Here is a 20,093-nt window from a genome sequence, read left to right on the forward strand (position 1 = left end):
GCACATATCCTTGAGAAACTAGACTCTAAATATGTGTGTCATGTCTGAGCATGCATAATTGTGTGCATTCTGCCCTCCTTGTGACTTTAAGAGTGCTTTTTGGATCAAATTTGGCTATTTGATGAAAGATAGAAAGTACCTGAAGCCAACCTGATGGTTGGTTTCTCAGCAAAAGAAAAAGCTTCAAGGGAACCCTGGATTTATTCTGAGAGTAACTTTACTTATGCATGAGTCTTTTCAAGCAATGAGTGAGATACAAAGCACTCTTGCTTTCCAAGAATCCCCAACTCAAAAGCAGTGCCTGTTTTCCAAGGAGCAGCCACTCCTCAAACTCTCCCCAGCCGAACTCCAGCAGCCTCAGTGCTCTCCTTCTGTGGGCACCTGGTGACACAAGGCCTCCTCCTTCCCAGAAAGCAGGACTTGGCTGTGTGCTCGGAGAAAAGACTTGAAGACAATGATGTGAGGCTTCTGCAGTGCTGGTTTTGATAACAGATTGCTCTGAAGTTTTGCTGGAAGAATTTACTGCCCGTTAGCATTTCTGTTTGAGTCACGTGTAGGTGAAACTATTTGAATTACTTGATTTTTACCAATAATTTGCATTTAAACTTACAGAGAATATTGAGTGCAGGTGGGGGAGGCTTGTTATTTGCTAGACGTTGCTTTTGAGGGCTTTGAGATAAATGGGTCTGGCTTGGTGCAGATTCCCCATGATAGTTCTGGGCTGACCATGGATCATTGGCGATGGGTCTGGTCTGCTGTCGCAGCTAAGGACCCACAGCCAAATGGGAGCTGCAGGATTTGGAGGTGGCAAGTAGCCTGTGAGCTGCATTTGGGTGACTCTGATTACAGCTTCAGACATCCTGGGCTCTGTTCATCTTTGTGCTGCTAGCTTGCTGTGTGACCATGAAGAAGATGCTCACACACATAAAATGCACGTTCCTGACAAGTTCTGTGCTGTGACAGCCCAGGGTGGTTCAAAGGGTAGGTGGTTGCATGACTGCTAGGGTAGAGCTTTGTCCTGGGTACTCCACCATAGGTCTGACCTTCCTTAGCACGAACACACATTGCCTGTTTTCGATGGGAGCTGCTTAGACCTAGTTTACATTCATCATTAAAGTCCAAAGATGATTTTTTTTTTTAAAAAAAAGAAAAGAGACAGAGATTAGTAAAAGTAAGTGGGTAGAGTCCCTTGGCCTGTCTGTAATTTCTGACAGTGAATGAGGCTTTCACAGCACTGGGCAGGCAGGCACACTCATGAATAAAGCAACCAAGTGAGTCCACACTATCAGAGGATAGAATGAATTTTTTATCAAGAAATCCTGTTAGCATATTTATGTATTGATTTATTGGTGCCATAAGCCTTCAGATCAAGGCATAAACCATCAACATTTTTGCTTTTTCAGTCTCTCCATCTGTGCGCCTTTAGAAAGGGTAGGGGGAGAAACAAAGAGAAGAATTTGGCTGCTATTTTAATTTGGTTGAATTAACGTTATTACCACGTGCAACAACTGTACTTAGTACATGCTTGTATGTGGCTAGCAATATCCTAGCAAAATTTAAATGCTGCAAGCTTTGAGGATTTTACCAATGGTCATCTTCTGTTATTTGAGTTGATTTTGTGCATTTGGATGCTTTCCTCTGAAAGCCCAGTTCCTGGAATTATGTGCTTGAGAGAATCATAACTCACTTCCTCTCTATTTGGGACATTTTAGCTCTCGTCATTGGAAAGAAAAGCTAGAAAATTTGAATCCTAAAGCATCGAAACCCAAAGGGATAATTGTCTGTTGGTACGCTTCCACCACAACCTCTATAGGGATCCTTTAACTTTAACACCCCAACCTTGTTACAGGTTTGGCTGGGCTCTTGGGCCAAGAGGACAAGAGCTAATGCCAGGCCTGGTGTCTCACCATGGCTGGTGCTGCCAATGCTTTTAAATTCTGTAGTTGAGGCTGATTCTGTGTGGTTTCACGCCATGAGCAGTTTGACTTTGTATGCAGGTTTTGAAGTATTCTGGATTTTATTTTCATTCTAGTAGTGAATAACTGTTCTGCTCCTCTAAATATCAGGTGACTGCAGTGCTGGATGCAAAGCCCCCTTTTAGGGGGCAGAAGGATGATCTCCATGTCAAACCATCATTGTTTTTGCTGTGAGACTCAGAGGAGTTGTGGATATATATTTTTTTTTTCTGATGCCTGCTTGGGCACCAGGAGTTATGGATCGATCCAAGCAGTGGCGATAGGCTTTGAACAAGGTGGGTTGTTGTTTTCTTACAACAGTTTGGTGGGATGACCCATATCCTGCGGGGGAAAGGAGTAGAATAACTCAAACATCTTCTGTGAAGGAGAGGATATACACAGAAACGCTGATTTGGGTGTAAATCTGCCAGGAGTTTCGAACACCTCTTTCCAGAGAGTTCATTTTGAGCAGACAACGTATTCAGGATTTGATTGTTTTTGGCCAATGTTAAATGTAAAAAGAGCAGGTGGGCAGTGGGCTCTTTACATGGCTCTTTACATGCTGACTCTCAGGACAACAGCTATCCCATCCCAAAGGGCCCCCTAGAAAACATGTCCTCTGCCCCTAAAATCCAAAACCCACGTGGGAGCTGCTGTAGAGGCACAGAAGGCACAGTTGGAATGTGGTAGAGGAGGAGGCTGGCAGATCCTCCAACCTTTGGTTGTTAGCTGGACCTCAGATGGGCTTTAGGGCTTCCTGAGGTCCTGTCCAGCCCAGGGCACACATGGAGCCCTCCAGCTAGGGAGTTTGCCTCAAAACACACATAAGTGGACAAAACCACCAGTGTTAATTCCTGACTCCAGATTTCTCTGCAGCTTGCTGGCCTGGGGCTCTTCCATTTTTGAATCACTTCCTCTACATGCAGGGGCACCTGGATGGACCTGATCCCACTGTTCCCAAGCAGAAAGATGCTCAGGAAGATCATCTGAATCCCAGTCCAACTCTGTCTCAGTGTATGCAGCATGTGCAGGAGTGTGATTTGGGCCGACCACTAATTTCATTAACCAGCCCATTTTAGTTTTCTCCTTCACACAGATGAGCACACCAGGCAGGTGCTCTGTCATCTGCCTCCTGTGGGTAGTACAACCCCTGAGCATCAATCGGACGTGCACCTCTCTGCCAATTTAATTTTGCTCAGAAGGGTCAATCGCCAGCACTCCCTGGCTGTCGTGTCCCTGCAGAGCTAAATACCAGATGCTCTCTGCAAATGGACCGTAACATCTGAAAGTCAGTAACTAAAGTTAGTGGGCTGACATTGTGCCAAGATTGAATTTAAGCAGAAACTATCAAAAAAAAAAAAAAACAAGTACACGTCTATTTTGCAGATTCTGATATTTTATATGATAAACCAGAAAATGGGGTTAGAACTTCAGGTAGTTTTCTCTCCTGGGTCTCGTACTAGTCTACTGAGAAATGTGGAAGCAGCTTTCCTCTCACCTTCCTGTGACCCGATTTCACCTTCTGTAAAGCTGGGGATAGAAGTAAAGTTGTCCTCAGTGCAGGGGTTGTTGGTATTTCAGGGTGAAAAGAGATGTAAAAGATTTAAAAGATGAAAGCCTTTTAAAAAATTTATTTTTTTCTTTCTGTTTTCATTTGATGCAGAGAGATAGGGAAGGGAAGGTAGGAAAAAAAGGGAGAAAAATAAATGTTTGAAAATAAATTAATCTTAATAACTTTTCTGATAAATAAGTACATGGAATAGAGGGAAAAAATATTTCAAAGCTCTTCTGAAAGAGATGAGGCCATGTTTGCTTCTTCCTAGCCCCCTAAACTTATTTCTGAGGGTTGCAGTATTTTAAGAACTGTTTTGTGACCATCTTTGTTGAAAATGGAACGGTGTTGAACGTGGAATACAATAAAGCTGTTTCATATCCTGCTAGGTTTTAGGTTTGAGGGTTGTTATTGGTGTGTGTTTTTTTTTTGTTGTTCATTTGTTTTGTTTTGTTTTTAGGTTCTAAACCAAACCTCTCATGTTCTGGTGAATGCATGGGTCTGCAGTTGATTAGGCTGGATTTTGGTGCAGACCTGTTATCTCTAAAGATTTCAGTTGAACGCAGCCCAGACTTTCCACCAGGGATTCCAGTTAAAAATATAGTTTAAATAATAATGAATATTTCTTGCCTCGAGTAGATAAAGCTTATGCTTTCCCACAGGTATGTATTCAAGGACTTCAGATGAGTTAGATTTGGACTAGGACTTGTTAAGTTCACATGAAGCCTACATACCTCACTGTCCATCCGTGAAAGCACTTTTTTCTTTCTGTAACTGAAGACTGATGCTTTGGGATGCTATAGTAATGTGGGCCATGGGGCAACCTAGAGAAGTAACCACATTAAACCTGATTTGAGTCTGTAACGATGTTGTAAAAAGACTGGGTAGTCATTAATTCCACAGATTGAACTAAGAAAAGCCTTTCACAGCAAATTTGGGTTTGCTGCCTTAATGACGTCTTGTCCAAGGTCTTACTCTGCTGAAGAGCTCAGCAGGTGTAATTTGGTGCCTGGAGAAAATGTGCTGGATAGAGCAGGGCTCCATGTGCTGATTGTACATGCTTTACGTGGTTTTGATTCCACTTTGTTCCTGGAAATTTCTGTGTTCACCTAATCCTAAGAATGGAAACAGATAGAAATAAATCAAACATAAAGTGTTGCTAATTAACAGAAGCTGTGAAGAGAGAATTGTGAAAAATCAGATGAAAGGTAAATAAGGTTCATCTGTCAAAGACAGCTGAGAGTTTTCCCCTATGCTAAATAACTTATTTAAGGGAAGATTGCACTTTAATTGCCCCATATGTGTCAGGCACTGGTTAAATTAAAGAGTGAACTTTAGGCGTGCTACATGTTTTGGTTAAAATCATAGTAAATAGTTAAGGTCTGCATTGTTTCAGCTTTGGCTGTATCTGTCAAATTAGATCCCTTCTTATTGAACCCTGCTCTGGAAACATTTCCAAGGTTTGTATGTTAGTCTGCTAATTGCTTGTTTTTAGTATCGACAGAGAATATGCTGAAAGATGGGACAGAACAAAGACTTCCTTGGAGATGTGGGGCAATTACTTCAGGGTTGTGAATCTTGCCCAAAGAGGCTGAAAAAAGAAAGATGTAAACAGCGGAATGGCTCCATGTTTTCCATGTTTAGAAAAGGGTGGTGGTTTGCTTTTTTTTTTTTTATTTATTGTTTTAAGTGGAGTCATTCTAAAAGTAAACGGGTTTCTAGCAGCTCTCAAGCTGGTTTATGTAGCCAGGGAACCCTAGCTGGAAGTCTGCAGGCAGGACCAACCCACACTTTGTTCTGGGTCTGCCATCCAGGGTGGTGCTGGTGAATGGGTGATGGTCTGTGATGGTCTGTGATTTTCTGCCCCTGTAGACACTGCCATTAAGGTCTCATTTAAAGTCACAAAGCCAACAGATGAATACCTGTGACAGCATTTTGGCTGCCTTCAAGCACTGTCAGAGGGACTTGGTGAAGGCTGTGCAGCTCCTCTCTTCAGTGCTGCCTCCAGAGGTGCCTCCACATGCAGCAGAGGCAGAAGGGCGTTCATCTCCAAGCCGTGAAGCTTTGCAGCATTTCCTTAGCTCTGGCTGCAAGCAGGGAGTGCTCTTGCATCGTGGTGGCTGCACTCTAGGAGGTGCAGGCACAGAAGGGAGGATGCCACGGAGGGCTGGGCTCTGCTGCATGGGTGGTAGGAGGCAGCTGGCCTGCACTGACATCCCAACCTGCAGTGGCTTCCTCAGTGCAAGTCCAAGTCATTAGGTTTGTATAATTCATTAATTATAAGCTTACTATAAGGTCAGTGTGTTCCCATGAGGATCTTTGGTGACCGAGTTGGGCTGGTGGAGAACGTGTGGACATCCCTGAGCTCTCTTTCCCTCTCAGCACAGGGCTGCAAGTGGAGACAGTGATGATTCGGGGAGAGAGGCAATTAGAATGACTGTATTTTGATTAGAAACTGGAAAATGAGAAGCTGAAAAGTGAGAATTTTTTGCTTAGGTTCACTGTAGCATGACGGTCTACAAATAGGGTATTCAAAGTCCCTGTCTTGTGCCACCAGGCATTTTCCTATGGCAAAGGTCTTTGTTGTTCTGCTGCTTTTGTGTTGCCCAAGAGGATTTAATCAGGTACAGCAGCGTTTAATAGCTTATTTGAAGAGGTTGTTATTTAAACATGCGCTATCGCTGCTTGGCATGTGCTGAATGGGGCTGTGGGCAGTGCAAAGCGGTGGCAGGTCTTCTGCTCACACCAGCTCCAAGGAGCTGTCAGCTCCAGATTGCAGATCCCTTGGGACTCAGGTTCACCCCTGGGCTTTAGTGTTCGATTTGCTGGCTGCTGGGAGGTGGCACAAAAGCCTGGCTGTGTGGGAATCCCCCATCCGCCTCCCACGTGAAATACGGATTTAGGTTCTGTTGTAGAAGCTGGAGGAGTGTGGGAACGTGTGGGCAGCTGTGCTGTCTGCTTAGAGAAAAGAGGGGGATAGGATTTGGGGGATTATTCTTTGTTTGACTTGCTCTAATTTTCAGTCTGTAAATCTCCAGAAACCTCAGGTTTGCCACCCGCCGAACAGAGGCAGTAACTTGCCTGTTCACAAGGCTGCGTGTAAACCAAATTTCACTTAATGCACGTTCATCGTTTTGGGATTCCAGAACCAGGAGCTCATCACTGATGCAAACAGTGATTAAGCAACCCTGGTAGGAACCGCACAGACTTCCTTTCCTCGGGGCTGTGGGGTCCCTTTCTACAGAGGCTGTTGCGTTTTCCCACTTCTGGTGGGAGCCGTGCTGGCAAGGAAGCGCTGCAGTGTTTCCATGCTGCTTCCCCTGCCCGAGCACATCTGCTCCCTCTGATCAGCCCCCCATGGAGTCTGGATTAGGCTGCAAGGCCGATGGGCTGTGAGGGCCCTGGTGATGCCCCAGCCACAGGGAGCGCAGAGCTGGATTTAGGAAGGGTCCCTGGAGAGCTGGTGGTGCGCTACCAGGATGGCTGAGCAGGGAGGGCTTTGCTGACCTGTGCTGGCTGGAGAAGTCCCGTCCTATGGTGGTGATGGGCTGGGGCTGGCTGGGACAGAGCTGCTGCAGCAGCAAGAAGCTCCAGCAACATTAAAAACCCCTTCAGGGCAGCCAAACACAGGGCTTTGCCTCCCTGCCTGCCCCAGAGCCAGGGCCATGGCCAGGGCTGCAGACAGGAAGCCAAAAGGTAACACACAAACATTTCTGCTCTCTGCAGCACATTGCAAGCAGCAGTAGGCTGCTTTCAAGTTGGTTGCTTCAAAACATACCTTTAAATGAATTAATAATTAGATGCAGCTGCCATCTTGTTAGCATAATGAAGCAGTGGCTGAACTGCTCTCTGTGTCTGGGAGACAAAGCCAGCTTTAGCACCGGCCTTCCTCTGCTGTTGGACAGCCTGCACGGGGCTCCTCGTGCTTTGCTGGAGCACACTCTGTTCCCTTTGGCTTTATTGGGAGCTCAGGGCATTAATCTCCTTGTGTGACAGAAACCTTTTAGCTTCTGCATTTGTTACAGGTGACAGTATTCACCCGTTTATCTGCACAGATAGCCAGCCGTAGTGTTGCTGCTCGGGGATGTTGTCGGAGTGCTTGGTGCTGCATGAAGGAGAGGAGAGAGCCCCCAGGAGGCTAAAGCCAAGGTTGTCCTGGGGCGTCCTGCTGTGCCCTGGGCCATCCTGCTGCGTGGTGCAGCTGGGCTTGTTGAGAAGAGCACTGCAGTGGGTGGACAGTTTTTATGGGCTTTGGATGCAGAACAAACAGACCTCTGGGTCTTGGCTTTCACCGTGACCCCAAATTGTCTCTGAGACTTCCTGTGCCTCAGTTTTCCTCTATGCAGCCTGTGTCCTGTGGGAGTCGGATGTTGCCAAGTTTAATGGACACAAACTGCTCGGAGCCTGTGCCCGGGGTGCTCCTGGAGCAAGCCTTCAGCTTGCTTTGGGCACTGCTCAGGTGGTGCTTGTGAAGAGCCCTGTGGCTGCTATCAGCAGGTGAGCAGCGAGGGAGCTCTCCTGTGAGCCCTGCTGTTGCCCCATGTAAATCTGGTGCATCATTAGAAGTGTTTTGTTTCTGCTTCTTCCCTGGTGGCTTAGACCTGTGGTTAGGATCAAATGGCACTGACAGTCAGCCAGGCATTACTCTGGTGAAGTATTTCAGCTGGAACATAAAAATTGATTTGATCTCTTGGCTCATCCTGCTTAATGAGCAAGCCTTGAGCTGGGCCCTAGCCTGAGCCCTGGTTGCTCTGCACGGGGAAGTGCCTGCAGGACTTTTCCTGGAGGAGAGGAGTTTGGTTTTCCTGGCAGCTCCCAGCTTTGATTCATGAAATCACCTCACCATGGCAGAGCAGCTGCCGCAAACTCTGCTTGGGTTCAAGTGTGTTTGGGAGCACTGGGAAAGATGCTGCATGTCCATGAAGGCTCTGCTTTCTCGGGATGGGTTTTCTGCTCACCTTTGTGCCCAGCGTTTCGTCTTCTGGCTTGTCCTGGGTCCCTGTGTGAGACAGGACCAGCAGAGCAAGGCCCTGCCCTGCCCTGAGCATAAGGCAGTCTAGCAAGCACTCGGAGGAGGGCGGTTAATTAGTCGTATTTCAGCACATTTCATTTTAAGGGCTTTGATCGTGGCATGGAATTGTAGATCTGTCGCCAAGTTTGGGCTTCAAATGAATAAATAAATGATAAACGATCATTTGGCAGCAGTGAACCTACTGCACTCCCTTTGCATGTTTATGTGGTTTCCCTTCTCCCATCTGTTCCCTTCCTCCAGCTCTTCCTTTTGGGTTTTCCAGCCCCCCTTGCCTGGCTGATGGCAGTCCCTCGCTGAATTGGGAGCGTTTGCTCCAGCCGCTAGCATGAGCGCTGCCACCTTGGTCACCAGAATGAGAATCGGGGCTGGAGTGCAATGGCAAGTGTTGGTAAAGGCATATCAAAATCCCTAAAATGAGATAACGGGTGGGACAGAGTTTTCCTGTCCTTCTGCTCTCATTTTCCCAGCCTGTTTTCTCTTCAAATTCATTTGTCTGTCACACGGTGGTGTCACACGCGTCCCTTTCGGAGGGATGGTAGGTGGCTGGGTTAGTTAGTCCCTGTTCCTCCCGGTGAGTCACTGATCAACTGACACGGATATTTCTGAAGATTGTAGCTATTTGGAGAACTGCTTGTTGTTCGTGTGATCTGGAGAAGGTTCCCCAGGAAGGATTTGTGCAGATATGTACCATATTAAAAACAACTCGGAAGGTGTTGGCTTGCATCGGTGCCCTAAGTGCTATTACCTGCAGACAATGCTGTGACATCAGTCACCCAGGTCACAGGTGGCTTGTGCAGAGACACTTTGAGATGGCATTGAGCACACCCAGCTGGAATACCCATGGCTGCATTGAAAGCCCTTCCTCTTTCAGTGGCTCTTTTGGTCAGCAAAAGTTCACTTGCAAATATGATGGGGGATAGTGGCTAAAGAGCACCATGGATAACAAAGAAAAGGCACCGACATCAGATAGAATGATTGCATTTTCTGCAAGGTGATGTTTGTGAGAGCTTCTCTGTGGGCTCCACCATCTCAGGAGGGAGAGGTCAGCCCTGTGCCCATGTTTTCTCTACCTGCTGCAGGCGGAGGGAGGAGAGCAGGAACGTCTTTGGGTCTTTTCTCTTCCCCTTCCCCCTCCCTTACACCTGACGTCAGATTCTCAAGTTGCTGCATTCTTCACTCGCAAGAAAAGAATCTGCATTTTTTCTCTTGGCTCCGGTAAATGGCCATGTGGCATTTTACTTTTCAGCAGTTCCTTAAAGAGCTCCCTTGTGGTTGATGAATGCAGAAACTTTGTCATAAACTAAAACAGCCTTCCCTCCCCTTAATCTAGGCTGCTGCTTACTCAGGGAGCCTCAGATGGGGTTTTGATGACAGAATTCCTGAGTGCTGAGCAAGCAGATGTGGGATTGCAGCCGCTCTGAGGACGCCTCGGTTTCTTGCAGACTTCTCGTCTTCTCCTGTGCCGTGTGCGTGCACAGATTCTGGGCACGGCGCCACGCAGCCCGGATTAGGGGAAGGCTGTGGTTCCCTCCCGTCCTTGTGTGCCTCAGTTCGGATGTAAATACGGCACTGATGCTCAGCACATGGCAGCTCACAGCTTGGGGGAGGGAGGGAGGAGGCTGGTGCAAAAGGCCTACACAGAGGTGGGTCATTTGAAGTCATATTTTGTCCCCCTCTGCAATTAGAGGTGAATCTTTGTGCTGGAGCTGATGACGAATTGTGGGGTGGGTGGTGGGACAGTCAGCTTGGTTTGTTAGGTCTTTTGCTGGTGGTTAAAACTTACCAAATTTACATCATAACTGACCAGTACATCGGTGGTAGATGGCCCCAAGGAAATGTGAGGGGAATCACCAGTGCCCTCTGCCCTGCACGTTATGCTGCGGTGCTCCTGAGCCTGATTAATATTTGTTTTTCTCTCTCCCCTTCTCTTGGTTTCCAGACAAATGATGCTGCAGGAAATACCTGGAACTGGCTTTACTTCATCCCTCTCATCATCATTGGCTCTTTCTTCATGCTCAACTTGGTGCTGGGCGTCCTGTCAGGGTAAGACACCAATGACTTGCTTGTCTCCACCTGGATGTGAGAAGGGAAGGCGTGTTTGTGGGTTTTAGCTCTGTGGAGAGGATGGAGGTGACAAAGAGAAGCCGAAGTGATACATTGCACTGTACATCGCTCCTCTTCACATGCTTCCTATCCCGTTCTTCACTTGCTGTGGGCTATTCCTATAAGAATGCAGAGCTATAGGGCATGGGATAGGCTAAATTGAGATGATATGAATCCACACAGAAGGTAAGCGAATTTCTCTAATTATATTGGCTCCGGCCTGTTGAGCCACCGCTTACTCTTGTGTTGCCTTAAAAATCAAAGTGCTCATAATGGATTTGGTCTAGCTGTGCAGCATGGGGAAATTTGACGCTCCGACAAAAGGCAATTAAAAGATCTCGGCTTCATTTATTTATTTATTTTTAAATCTCTAGCCGTTGAAGCCAATGTCTGGAGTTTGGGGACGTACCGGTCTCTTGATGTTCAAAGCCCGGGGGTCAGCCAAGGATTCAGCGTTTGCTGGATATGAGTTCTGGGTTTGGGCCATTGTAGAGATGGAGCTGCCAAGTTTGAAGCCTAGCTGGAACGCCCCCAGCGTCTGTGGAAATTTGATCTACATTTAACAATCTGACTCATCTTAATGGTTTGTGAGCTCTTAGACTTTGGCACCTCATTTTGCACACAATTTCTTCCTTGCCCATCCAGGTGATCTCAATTATACAGATCTATAAAAATCTAGATTTATTTCTGGCTCTTGGCAGCTGGGGAAGAGAGAAAAGAGTTAATGTTGTTGACTGGTAAATGCCTTCCAGTGTTGCACGCTCGCTCTTTAAGTTACTAGAGAAAGAAAAGTGTTTTCCAAAGATGAGATTCATGCTCAGTGTTGTTATTTTGTTCGGGATCCTCCTCCTCAGAGCATGAGCTGGGGTAAGGAGCGGGAAGCAGAAGTGCAGTTGTGTTTGAAGACGGGGAGATGGGCTATTACAAGAGAGCCCTTGGAGAAGGCCAGGTGCTGCACTTTGCTGGTCCAGGAATAATGCCCGCGATCAATAACCGATGCAAGCCATTGAATCAAAGCCATTCCTCAGACATCCCACCATAACCAGATGCTTGGAATGGGAAGCTTTGTGACCATGCTTGTTTGACATACAATTTCAAATGAGCACCAGAGGCAGGACCACGTGTGGTTCGTTAGGTAGTTCATCTTCGTCGTTGCGCAGTGGGGTCAGCCCACGTTGGCTGAAATGATGCTTGTGATCTAAAATGAAGCTCAACAGCCTGCAGGCTCCTGTTCCTTTGTGATGGATTTACACATATTTGGTGACTGAAAGATGAGGGCCTCAGCCTGGCTCCCCTGAAAGCCTCTCATTGCTTGGGGCAAGCTATGAATATTATATAAATGTGTATCTTCTGTTGAAAACAAAACGAGAAGGCAGCTTTGTATGTCAAGTTTCCCTTTGTAAGTGGTAAGGATTATAATATTTTCTTCACAGAGGGAAGCTTTTAAATTCTACTCTATATAGTGGTTTGATTTCCTTGGCTGGAAGAGTTCCTGGGGAGAGGCTGAAGAAAATAAACATCGTAGCACAGGTGTTGACCACATTGCTCAGCAGGCTCCTGGTGGGCTTGCAGCTATTGAGCAATGTAGAAACCTGGGTATATGTGAACGGTCTGGTGATGGAAAGACACCACAAAGACAAAAAGACCCTCTGAAGGCAGAGATCGTTGTCATTACATTCTGTAACAGAAAGTCCCAGATAGCACTTCAGAAAAATAGTGGTTTTGCTGGAGGACATTCTTTGCATGAGTCTCCATGCATGGAGATTTTGACCACTGAAAGAACTACAGAGAAGGGCTCACTGATAAGTGCATGTGGACTTTCACAGGGCAGAGTTTCACCCGAGGACGTAATGCAATCCGCATTCCAGTGACTGCCTTCTCGTGGCTTCTGCAGTGGAGGATCCTCAGCAATATCCCACCTTCTGTTCTCTATAAAACAAAATTAATTTAGGGTTAGGGGTTCTACAAAGAACCCATGAACAGGGTTATCTCAGCATTCACTCACCTGCTTCTTATCTTCGTGATCTGAGCACCTTGCAGCCTTTAGTCTCCTGAGGGTGGCACAATGCTCTGCCACCTTCCCTCTCCACACATTAGAGAGGGAACAGTAGAGTAGAAAGAGGGGACATAATGTCCCCAGGCACAATGGCAAGCTGAGATTAGATCCCTGGTTTCCCAGGCTCGTGCATGGTCTTTGTTACAGCCCTTTTCCACAAAAATCCTGTTGGGAAGGTTGTGTTTTATTTTCCAATATTCTGCCATATTCATCACGAATATTAGTTAAGCTTCAGTGTGCCAGCCTGTGCTTTGGGAAGCCACAGAAAAGTCTTTTACCTGAGTATTTTTTATTGCTGTTTGTTTTGAACTATTTTCTCTCACGTATTTGTGCTCCTCGGTGGACAATAAGGAAGGCAGAGATTTCTGAAGTAGGTATGCAGACACTATCACTGATTATGGCAATATAAATAGTCTGAAATGACAACAAAGTTATTGAGCTTCCTACTGATATTAGATTATACAGAGTTTTTCCATAACTCCTAATGGAATTTTCTGCCTTTCTGTAGTTATTTGTGAACCTGTGTCAACACTGGGCAGCTGCCTCATAAGGTGGGTTTAGCTTTTATGTTTATCTGTTTGAGCAGTGGAGGTAGATTGATCTGGTTAGGATCCTGAGTCTCCTCTGCTAGGAAAATACGGCAGCATTTGCAATACAAATGCTACGGAAGAGATGCTACCTGTTTCAAAATAAAGAGCAAACAACCTGTCTCCTCTGCTGCTGCTGCTTCTGGAATTATAATAAAAGTGAAGACAGGAAAGTGGCAGGGAGATGTGGAAATACGTATATGCTGGTAAAAACTTGGTGTATAAAAATAACCCCAAATCTTGGGACACAGTTGATATGACATAATCCTCCAAGCGCATGGCTAAGGATGTGATTAAAAGCATGTTGACTCTGTCATCCAGACTAAATGAGACTCTTCCTGCTGTACAGCGTGTCCTCCTCTAGCATGCTGATCAAAGCACTGCCAGTGCTCTTGTCATCAGTTAATATTTAAATACCCTCCCGAAATGGTGCTCTCTGCCTTCTGTTCCTTTCCCTTCCCTGACACAAGCACTGTGGGCCAGATTGCCAGCAGAACTCTGCTCTCCTTGTGCCACCAAGTACTGAGATGAAGTTACCTGATGGAGATGTAGTAGATGTAGACCACCCAGTGGTCCTAGGACATGAGCCCATAACTGGGCTTCGATTCTAACCAGAAAATGCCCAGTGATGATCCTCATAAAATTTTTATTGAACTCTGTGCATGGTTCTGCAGTTTCCAGAGAGGAGAGAAGAAAATCTGCCATGCAGTGGAGATGTCCTGACCAATGCTCATTCATTTGTATGCCTTTGGAGTGATTTCTTGCTAGTAGGCTGCAGCCCTCTGCCATCCTGCTCTGCAGCTCTTGCCACCAGGACATGGGGCCCCGTCTCCATCAGCACCTTCAGCTCCCCGCTGTCCCTCCTTAGCAGTGATTTTCGATGCTGTGTTTCTCATCCTGATGCTGCTCCCCTCTCAGCCCAGCTAGCATCTTTCTTCTGTGGGCTGCTGGGATTATAGAGTTTCATACTGCCTGGGTGTTGAACTGGGCGTTAATTTTGCCTGGTAATGAGCTGGATGGTCCTGTACAATACACATGTGACTGTTCGGATGCTTTGGGTTACACGATGCAAAGAGGATAAACATGATCACGGGCGGCTGCGAGGAAGATGATTTGACTTATTTCAAGGCTAAGTGCTTTCTGGCACCATTTCACGCAGCGGTGAGGAGGGGTGAGGGTGGCGAGACAGCCGGAGCGTGGCCAGAGAGGGCAGCACACTGTGGATGATGCATCTGAGTCCTGGGTCTGTGCCTCTCGAGTGTGAAAAATGCTGTGTGTCACGTCCTCAAATATTTATGGTGAAGCCTGAGGGATCTCCAGACCAGCCAACGAAGAGTAATTATCTTTCCTGAGGTTTACTCATCTGGCTGCAATAACCAAGTGGGAAGAGGCACTGCGATGGCCAGTTTGCATCTTCCCTGTGCAAGTATTTCTGTAATGCTGCCCAGAGCTGCTCTGCCCGAGCTGTGCAATGCCTGCCCCTTGTTGTCTGAGACCACCTGGTGCAGGAGCAACAGGGAGACGTTTTCTATGGATGTAGCATCTTTGGAACAGCAGGAGCCTGGCAAGGGACACAGCCACGGACAGTGCTGGCACCTTGCAGGTGAACTGAGGGTTAGGGTAAATGGTGCTTTCACTCCTCACTGCAGCACGCTGTTCTGAGCAGTCTGCATTGTGGGGAGATGTTCTGTGGCCACATTAAACACTCCCTGCCCGGGGAATATCTGTTTCCACTGCTGACTGTGGTGCCTTGGGTCACTGAGACCTTGGGGCTGTTCGAGCAGCTTGCTAGGGGTAAGCATGGCCCCATTAGGACTTCACCGACCCGGCTGTCTCGGTGACTTGCTCTGCTGAGTTTCATGACATGTTTTCCCAGCCTGAGGATTTTTGCCAGATTGAGATCATAAAACTTCTGCCTGCAAGACATGCAGAGGCTGGAGAAGAATTAGGCTGATTAATTTGTCATAATGGCAAAGCGTTCTTCTGTCCTCCTTCTCCCTCATTACAGAGGCAATCATTCATTTTCCCTGAAAATTAGTTCCAAGTTCGCTGTTACCTGCTGTGATCTGACTTTGGCTGCTGTTAATTATTTGCATTAGAAGAGCTGCATCATGAAAAGATACGAAACTCTGCGTCCTCATTGTTTTTAGTCTTTCCTCAACCTGTGCTTAAAAACAAGGGGAAAGACACAACAAAAGGAATATTCTCTTTCCTGTTGTTCCTAGCTCTTCACCCTTTTTAATAAATCCACCATTGCACACAAATCTGGGAGAAGCACATGTGTTTCTTGCAGGAGCAATGACTTTTCATGTGAGCTTCCTCTCAGCAAACTAAATGTCTTACCAAGTGTAGATCCCTTGCTCTTTTTGTTTTGATTTTGTACAGGAGAGACGGACTACATTTATTTGACCTTCTGTTAAGCTGCAATGGAAATTAAAGCCTGCAAGATAGGAATGATGCATAGGAGACTGAAATTTAAATTGCCTGGGAATTCTGCTTTGACTCTGGGGTGGAGGCTTGAAGAACAGAGCCAGAGGTTTATCCAGCACATACACTGAGCTGAACTGGGCAATCAGTGCTGAGACAAACGATGTTCCTCTGCCCAGTCCCATTCCCTCACTGGGACCAGCTTTGCCCAGCTGGGGAACTTGCAGCAGTTCATATCAGATTAGGTGGAATCAAAGTGAAATTATCACAAGCTGGATGTAAAGACAAAAGGAAGAAAGATGCATTGAAGGCTTCACCTCTTCACTCTCTTTCTAGAAATACACGACATGTCCCATATCTAGCTTGCATTTGAAGCATCTTCCTGCTATGTTCAGTGATAAAAGTGACTGTGAAGCCCGGCTTGGTGCCGAGTGATCAATCCCACAGTGATACTTTCATCTTTTATCAGCTGGTTGAGGAGAAATTCTTTTTTTCCCTCTCTTAAGAGCAATGAGGAGGAAGCAGCAGCAGCTCTGGCTGTGCAGGATTGATGGAGTCGGTCCTTACTCCTACGTGGTGGACATTGGGATGGGTGAAGCTGCTCAGCCAGCTGGGTCTGTATGTCTGAGCTCAGGCTGGGGCAGATGGGAATGACCCCTTGGACCATGCCCAGGGTCATCTTGGTTGGCTGGATCTGCAGGTAGGACAGATAACAGTGGGTGTATTTGGGATTTCATGCAGCTGATGGGACAACCTGGGGCAGGTGAGGAGCCACAGAACTTTGTCATCTTCAGCACTAAGGAATCTCAGTCCTCCTCTGGGCTTCTTTGTTTAATACTAAGGTTCAAAACTCAGACTTTGCAGCAAAGCACTTTTTTTGGACAAGAAAATAGAATCTTAGAGGTAGCAAAAGTCACCAGCATGAAGAGATTCCTATTGATGGCTTTCCAGGTGAATTGCCTTCTTAGTTTCATCTCATTCCAGCACTTTTCCTGTGTGATCCCTTTGCACCCCTGGGAGGAGCTTTCTTCCACCTCCCTCAGGTTTTCTTCTTGCCCAAACTAAGTGCATTTCTATGCTTTTTCCCTTCTTGTTTCAGACAAGCTTTCTAATCGATACACTTTGTGTGTATTGATTGTGGTGACCTGGGCCCAAGCTTTAGAGGTATTTAAGACCACTGGGTTAATAATCTACATGCATTTCTGTTCATGGTTACAAATCAGTAAGGCAGAGGCATCAAATTATTTTAAGTTTTGCTTGCGGGTTTCTCTGCACTTGAAGTTTTTGCCTATGCACGAGGACAACCACACCCTGGTTAATCCTGGAGTCTTCTCGTGGCTGATTTTGGTGAAGATGTCTGATGCTATGGTAAAGAACCAGGCTCCTTGCTGGTCTCCTCCCACTTTGTTTGCAGCCCTCCAAGGTGCCAGCTATGCACAGCTCTGAGCCACGTGCTGCTGGCTTTGTGGGTTCCCAGCCCCAGGCCGTGACCCCTCACATGCAGGCTGCTGGAAATTGCACTTCTTGTCTTGCTCCCCAGAGTGCTGCAAACTCTGTAATTCTTGCTGCGCTGTCGTGCCCAGCTCTCTCTCAACCTTGATGCCTCCTGTATCTCTCTGCCAGGATAGATTGGCTCTGGATTTTATTTTTTTTTTTTGCTCCTGGATGTATTGGTTTTCATCTTTTTCTTTCCTAAGCCAAATTGGATTCTACCCGTTCAGCCTTCCACCTCTACAGGCATCCACACTGATTAATGCCCTGAAGGGAATACTGCGCTCTCTTCTCCTCATCCCTTCCCCTCGCTCCTTGCCTCCTCTTTGCTGCCATGAATAACTCGGTCCCTGCTGTGGCTGCCTTTGGTCCTCTCCTGGTGAAGCTCCTTTGAGAAACACCAAAGGCTGGGGCCTCTGAGGGGGCCAGGTGGAGGCTGCCGGCCCCCTGCAGGACTCCTGCTCCCCTGCTGCTGCCTCCCTGCCAGCCCTTTTCAGGTTCCTGGAGTCGTGCTGGGGCTGTGCTGGGCCTCTGCTTGGTTATTTAATCTCAGAGAGATTTCAAAGGGTCTCTGGTGCTGCAGTCAATGTTGGTTCCCTAGTGACAGTGCACCCTGCTGAAGCAAAATGCTTCAGGAATCAGGGGAAGATGGTGTCTGCTGCCCTGCTCGGACCCCCTCACTCCTTCCTGGCCATCCTGCCCACCTCTCTCTGTGCTGGTCTGAGTCACCACAGCACCCTCAGGAGGGGTATGGGGATGCTCAGCAGGTCCCCAGGCTCTTCCTGCATCTTCATCCAGGACCCCCAGCAGCTGCTTTTCTTTCTTTTTGTCTTGCTGCTGCTTATCCATCTTGCTGCTGCTGGTTCTCTGTGGGCTCCCTTTCTTCCAGGACTCGCTCTCTGCCTTTGCCTCTCAAAGTACAGGTTTGCACAAGGTAAGATAAATGTTTAGCACCGCCAAGGCTTTGTGTCCTTTGTTGTATAAACAGTTACAGTCATAAAGGTGTTGGGCTTTTTTTTGTTGCATCCAGCACACGCTTCCCCTTCTGAAGGATTTGCTGTTCTATCAGGAAGACAAAAGACAGAGATATGAACCTGCAGAACAAATTCTTTCCCTGCAGCAAGAATCTGCTTTTCTATGAACACTTGGATGCTGATGCGGTTAGTGAATGAAATGTTAGGCGTATTAACCAGATCAGACCCTGCCGAAGCAAGCTGCAGGGGTCTTTGCAGGACTGTGTGTTTGTGGCAGCAAACTCAGTCACGTAAGCCTTGTAAGAGCTGTAGGATGGCAGGAGTACGAGGAGGGCTCAGCAGGAATCTGCCCCCCACCAAGCTATCAAAACTGGCGTCACCCAAGCAGCAAGGATGTGGCTGAATTAGGATGAGGTGGCAAAGCTCTTCATCACAGGGACCTGAGAAAGAAAGAAAACAAAACAAAGAAGAAGGATCTTTTTCTAGTTCTTTCCCACAGATGGTTAACCAAAATAAATGTTAGGAAATGGACTTCCACTCTTAAATCCAATTAAGTGTTTCTGCCTGCATGTGGATGCTCTCAGGATGCCTGGAGATGTGTGTGGTCCCTGTGCACTAACACACCCTAGGGCACTCGGAAGGTCTGGTAAGTAATGTACAGCCCCTCAGCAAGCAGTTGCAGCTTGCCAGGAGCACAAGAGACCTGGCTTTACTATCAAAATGCGGGTAGTATCATGTCTATTTTACCTGTTTTATCACCCAGCATGTTCGTATGTTGGGGTCCTACCAGTGCACGTTCTTATCTCCAGGTTCCACTTGTAGCATCCTATGGATATTCCTAGTTCACTGTTGTTCTTTCTGAAGGTCTGTAGAAATATAGCCAGGTAATTGGCACTGAATCGTTTTTTGAGGTTCCTTCCTTGCTGGTTTTAAATGGGATGAACTGAAAGAGGAATTTTTAGTGCTTCACCTCATCCAAGCAGCCCCCTAGTAGCATGAAACGCGTGAATTTGTGCCACTGCTGATCCTCTGGCACGTGCTTCCTGCAGTGATGCTCCTCCAGCTTGCACGTCAGGCAACCAGAGGAGTTGGTGTATTCCATCAGCTACCCCCAGCCTGTCCCTCACTGCTCCCAAGTGATGTGGGCTGTTTAACAGGCTGCTGTCAAATATCAAGTCTGTACTTGGGCACTGCTCCATGTTCGAGCAACAAAGCTCACAAATTAAGCCTCCTGTCTTGGCCGATTTTGTTGCTCCACCAGGAGAATTCATTTTGGCCTGTGAGTAATTCAGGCAGTCAAACATCTGTAGGCCTGGCTAGTTCCTTAGCTAGCAGCTCACCCACTTAAATTTATCTGTCTCCTTTTGGCTCCTGGGGGCTGCATTTTTCCAGGCAGGGCTATGTCCCTCAATGCCATCCAGGTTCAGCCTTACTCATTTCTTTGAAATACTTGGGCTAGAGATGATACCAATCCTTAAACTGATTTTTGTTTTAGACATAAAATTTTGAAGTCCTTTTCAATTCCCTTCTGGGAGTCCTTAGCGAGGCCCTTCTGAGATCTGTGCTGTTTTTGCTTGCTCTGAACAGTGCTTTAGATTCAGTAGAAGGCTGTTCTCCCATTATAAGATCTGAGTTTTCATGAGATCATGTGTAGCTCAGTGGTACTGTTCTGAATGAGGAGCTAATTACCTATGTCATTATCATGAATTGCTAATCACCACCACTATTAGTGGTAGCAATGACAGTAATGCTATATCGTCTCTTTTTGCCTCTTTCCTTTGAGTGGGAAGCACTTGTGTCTGCTTTCTACTGGGAAAACCTGAATCGCAGAGGTTTGAATGGTGTGATTAGTCTTGCAGCAAGCCTGGGTGTGCACCATGAAACCCAAGACCAGGAGGCATGTTACTTGGTGCTCC

The 20,093-nt window shown here is 46.9% G+C and overlaps 1 protein-coding gene across 7 annotated transcripts in view; it reads left to right on the plus strand.

Moving 5' to 3' along the window:
* Positions 1 to 20,093, plus strand: part of LOC101794161 (voltage-dependent N-type calcium channel subunit alpha-1B) — a 297,197-nt gene that overhangs the window by 137,125 nt on the left and 139,979 nt on the right. For all 7 annotated transcript variants that reach the window (XM_072025248.1, XM_072025247.1, XM_072025249.1 and 4 more), the window contains one exon: positions 10,479 to 10,582. In XM_072025248.1, coding sequence (XP_071881349.1) covers positions 10,479 to 10,582 — 104 coding nt within the window. The remainder of the gene's footprint in view (positions 1 to 10,478; positions 10,583 to 20,093) is intronic.

This window comes from Anas platyrhynchos, chromosome 18 (assembly GCF_047663525.1).
Source record: "Anas platyrhynchos isolate ZD024472 breed Pekin duck chromosome 18, IASCAAS_PekinDuck_T2T, whole genome shotgun sequence".
Taxonomy (NCBI): domain Eukaryota; kingdom Metazoa; phylum Chordata; class Aves; order Anseriformes; family Anatidae; genus Anas; species Anas platyrhynchos.